We start from the raw sequence: 5021 nt of genomic DNA on the forward strand, positions 1-5021 counted from the left end.
CAGCAGCCGCGTTTTAAAAAGGAACTGCGCACAACTTTTGCAGGACAGAGTAGAGGGGACAGAGGGGGCTCTCTGCAGGGCAGGAGAAACACTGAAATCTGGACTAATACCACCAGCCCTGTGCATTTAGATCACTTTCTTAACAATCACTCATCCAAAATGACAGCAACCATCGTTTCTTCTTTCTTCGACTACAACGAAGTGACGAACAAGGTAAAGAGTTGATTTAACTGTCTGTTAACGTCACGCAGGCTGTTAGCCCAGTTAGCTTCGCCTAGCTAACGTCCCCCCAGGAACTTTTCGGGATAGTTTATCAAATGTACTGATTCCTCTTGGCTTGTTCTGTGAACGTGTCCTTCTCCTGGGAAGATTTTGTTAAACGAATAACAACCTGGCGAAGAGAAGAAGAGATCACAGCGTGTCTGTCGACAGTGTTCAGACAATTTAAACACGTTGTAACAAATCAGCAGTCAGGCAACTTTGGATCCAGCTGTCACATGTTTGTGTTCTGGGTCGTTCGATTATAGAATCTAAGCAAAGCTGAAGCTCCATCTATAGAGAGATCTACACAATTACAGTTGTTATTTTGTGTTTATTTATCGTGAAATCGCACATTTGAAAATGCAACAAGTAGTTATGCAACAAGTTGAAGTAGATATGCAACGTTTCACGTCGCGAGGCTGCAGCCATTAACCAGGCAGGGAGCGCGAGCCGAGTTTGTTTTCTTGCAACAACATGTTGCTGCTGCATGCTGCTGTCTGTCTGTATGTCTGTCTGTCTGTATGCTGTCTGTCTGTCTGTCTGTCTGTATGTATGTATGTATGCTGCATGCTGCTGTCTGTCAGATATGGAAACAACAAACCAGCAACATTATTTCTAAACAACAACAATTGAGTCTGTGTTCATTTGGAAACAACTACATGTCAGCATTTGTCAAACGGGTCTGTCCAGTTAACTTAGAGATGTAGAAAGCTAGCAAACAGGCAAATTCAATTGTCGATCGATGGTCTAATTTACATAAATAGAGGCATTTGTGTAAGAGTGGTAAAGTCCCGATTTAATAAGTGCTTATGTAGCTCAAAACATTTGTTGTAGACCCATGTTATAGACCCATGTTATAGATCCATGCAGTCCTTGAGGAGTGTTGACACAGACACTGATTAATCTGGACTTTTTCTCTTTGTAGAATAATAAGATGTTGAACTACAACAACTATTTTGGTGGGTCCCACACCACGTCTGTCCCCTGCACTGGTGCCAGCCCCCCCTCCTGCCCCCCCGCTGGGTCCCTGCTGGACAGGAAGGCGGTGGGGGCCCCCCCCTCTGCAGGAGGGCTGTTCCAGCGCCGCCACTCAGTCAGCCTCCCCAACGCCAAATTCAACCAGAACCAATTCATCAACAGTCTCAAAACGGACCCCTCGGTCCTGATGGGAGGAAGCAGCAGCAACAAGGAGAACCGTTTCCGGGACCGGTCTTTCTCCGAGACCGGGGACAGGCTGAAGGGGGGCAGTGGTGGGGGGGGGATGTGTATCGGCAGCGGCGGGGGAGGGGGGATGTGCATCGGCAGCGGGGGGCAGCAGGTTAACTCCAGCCGCTACAAGACGGAGCTGTGTCGACCCTTCGAGGAGAACGGCACCTGCAAGTATGGAGACAAGTGCCAGTTCGCCCACGGCATGCACGAGCTGCGCAGCCTGAGCCGCCACCCCAAGTACAAGACGGAGCTGTGCCGCACCTTCCACACCATCGGCTTCTGCCCCTACGGCCCCCGCTGCCACTTCATCCACAACGCCGAGGAGCGCCGCGGGCCACCCCCCCTGTCCAGCTTCAACAAGCTGGAGCGCCCCCGCCTGCAGCACAGCTTCAGCTTCGCGGGGTTCCCCAGCTCCGGCGGGGGGGGTCTGCACGACAGCCCCACCTCGGTCACGCCTCCGCCCATCTTCTCCACCGAGGATCTCTCCGATTGGCCCAGCAACCCCTTCACCTACTCCAGCCAGGAGCTAGCCAACCTGTTCGGCCCCAGCCTGGGCGGCCCGGCTGTCTCTGAGCCCCTGGCCCCGGCCCCCCCCTCCCCCACCTCCGTGCCACGCTTCTTCCGGCCCATGTCGGAGTCGCCCCCCTCCCCCCCGGACTCCCTCTCTGACCAGGAGGGCTACCAGAGCAGCCTGGGGAGTCAGAGCGGGTCTGAGTCTCCCACCCTGGACGCCTCACGCCGCCTCCCCATCTTCAGCAGGCTCAGCATCTCTGATGATTAGAGTCTGTCCTGTGTCTGAAAGGGAGGGAAAGAGAGAGAGTGAGTGCGTGCTTGCCTCCCCCGTCCCCCCCCCCCGTCCCCCTCCTCTCCTGACCTTGTTTACAACAGAGAAGTGGACAGAGTTCTGTGCAGTGTTGGAGCCACTGAGTCAAACCAGGAAGCGGATTGCCTCTGCAGAGGAACCTCAGCCCCCCCCCTCCTCTCTCACCCCTCTCTCACCCCTCCTCTCCTCGGCCTCCTCCCATCATCCTCTCCTCCTGCTCATATCAGATGAATCTGATCAGCCAATAGACAGCCGTGTCTTTTTGTTTCCCCAATATGGTTACTTAAAATAGTGATGAGCAGTTAACAAAACAAGGATCATAGTTCAAGTCTGCCCTTATACCCCAGTGCATCATGGGTGATGGGCCAAAAATAATGGGTGATAAGTAGTAATCAGAGGGGATGGAGAAGTCAGTGGAAAGCCTTCAGGATGTCCAGGAACTCCCTTGTTGTTTGGGTGTGTAGCAGTGCTGCATATCTCCAGACGGCCTGTGTGTGTGTGTGTGTGTGTGTGTGTGTGTGCGTGCGCGCGCGCACGCCACAGCTTCAGAACTCCCAGTCATTTTAAACTCGAAGAGGACTCATGACAAATCAGTGCTCCGTTAAAAAGGGCCAATCGCCTTTCTCTCCAAATTAAACAAGCGATACACGTTGGATGACACCATGTGCCTTCCATGTGTGCTGAGAAATTGTGGACTATGGAGGAAAAGAAAAGTGTTATTTTTCACTTTTTCAATAATCTCATATCCTTCTCTATCTGGAATTGTGGAACTTTTGATAAGAGGAAATCCACAGACGGTGGTGGTTTTGTTTATAATTGGGCTGGAAGAATTTGGTGCTATCTCTGTCACCATGACAACCTGTGCTGTCCCAGAACCAGGTCTCCTGGGGGGTATTCCATCAACGTCGCTAAAGGAAAATCCAGGTTCTCGCGAGACTAAATAAGCCTAGGTTTAACTTTAGAGACGTTGATGGAACACCCCCCTGGTCTGGTTGGTCATTAGCTAGCTAAGGCGGGAGGACCGTTCATCTGTGTAACTGGTCATGAATCATTAATATCTGAGCTTCTCCTGTCCCTCCCCCACGGAACCCTGGGGTGACCCCCCCCACGGAACCCTGGGGTGACCCCATCCATCCCCCTGGGGTGACCCCCTCCCTCCCCCCCTCAGTCCACTGTTCAGAATGAATGAGCGAAACGCTCTCCTGTTGATTCCACCTTGTTCAACATTATTATTATTATTATTATTATTATTATTATTATTATTGTTTAGTTTGTTTTGAAAAGCCTTCAAAACTGAGGGTTTTGCTTGTCACTGCTTATTTAACTTATCAAAATGTATTTATTGCTGATCTTAAGCATTTTTTTATTTTGTATTTATCTGGATAATGAAACAATAGAATATATTTTCTTTTATGTTAAATTATGATCTTCCGTATTAATCGTAAGATTGTGAAGACCTTTTTTTTTTTTTTTTTTTTCACAGTTAATATATTACACTGCAATGACATTTTTGTAACTACACTTTGATTTATTTTGAAAGTGAATCTTAATTTAAAACAGAAATGCAAAAGGGTTTTGCGTTTTATTTATTATTTTCCTCCCTAATGTTGGACTGCAGTTTCAGGTTCTCTCTTGCTGTCTTCATCCCTCTTCCAGTTGTGGGCTGCAGCTCTCTGCCCTCTAGAATGTAGACTGGGTTGTTCGGGGTAACAGTCCTGTTCCTGGTTGGGATTAGGGGTCACTGGGTTGGGGTTATGGGTAACAGTCCTGTTATGTCAGTGCCTCGACCGGGATGAACACATTTTTGTTACTTCTAGAATCAGCATTTATGCTACAAATGGGAAGACATTAAGCTCTTATTTGAATCAATTTTGGAAGCTTGCCTATTCCACAGGACCATGCACACCTTTACTAGCACTTTTAGTTGCCTAATATGGTGATTTGTGTTAGATTCTTTAGTTATTGTTGTTGGACCACTTGTTCCCATGAAGTGCCTATCAATACATTCCAGGTATCCCAAACGTTGTGCCTTCACATTTTTATAATACAGAACAGATAAATGAACATAAAAGCCTAAAACTTGTTCTTGTAGTTGAGAATTAAAGTGATAACAGGATTGACACATGAAGCAACTGTTGAATGTATTCCTTTAGCAGCGTTGCTGTTCACTACAGTAATTTCTGTGTTCATGTACTTTTTGTAACGACAGATTGCAGTTTAAACCAATAAACCCGTTATTTCTATTGAGTGTCTGTCTTGATTTTATGATCGGCTGAGATTAGGATTTTCTTTTCTTTTTTTCTTTCCTTATCTCACTTTAGATGAATGCAGGAAATCAGGGCTGGAAAGAGACCAATGTCCATATAGGCTGAGGCAGTATTATTGAGATCTTGAGCAAACATCTGTTTGTTATCCAACTACTGTACACATCTTTGACTGTACACATATTTGTTATCTGGTTAGTCTCCATACCCCAGAAAAGCTGGGGAACTTGGTCTCCTGTTGAAAGATATTTTTCTTCTTTTTTTTTTATTTTTAGCAGGGCCAAATAACTCCCACTCCCCATATACACACACAAAACAGCTTAAAATGTTTTCCAGGATAATATTTCCAAGACAGGAAATCCAACTGCTGTCCTGTCCTGTTCTCTAAAGGCCTTCTCTGCCCTGTTGTTGGGTTTGGTGGGCTGCTTTTCTCCTTCTATGTTGACCATAAGCAAGAAGAGGTA

At 47.3% G+C, this 5021-nt stretch overlaps 1 protein-coding gene across 1 annotated transcript; it reads left to right on the plus strand.

The window, feature by feature from the left end:
* Positions 1–48: 48 nt before the first annotated feature.
* zfp36l1b (zinc finger protein 36, C3H type-like 1b) lies at positions 49–4530 on the plus strand. The gene is made up of 2 exons (XM_080550308.1): positions 49–213; positions 1187–4530. Exons 1-2 carry the CDS (start codon positions 160–162, stop codon positions 2249–2251), a joined length of 1119 nt encoding a protein of 372 aa, XP_080406434.1. The 5' UTR covers positions 49–159; the 3' UTR covers positions 2252–4530.
* The last annotated feature ends 491 nt before the right edge of the window (positions 4531–5021 follow it).

This window comes from Nansenia antarctica (assembly GCF_963989245.1).
Source record: "Nansenia antarctica genome assembly, chromosome: 1".
Taxonomy (NCBI): Eukaryota; Metazoa; Chordata; class Actinopteri; order Argentiniformes; family Microstomatidae; genus Nansenia; species Nansenia antarctica.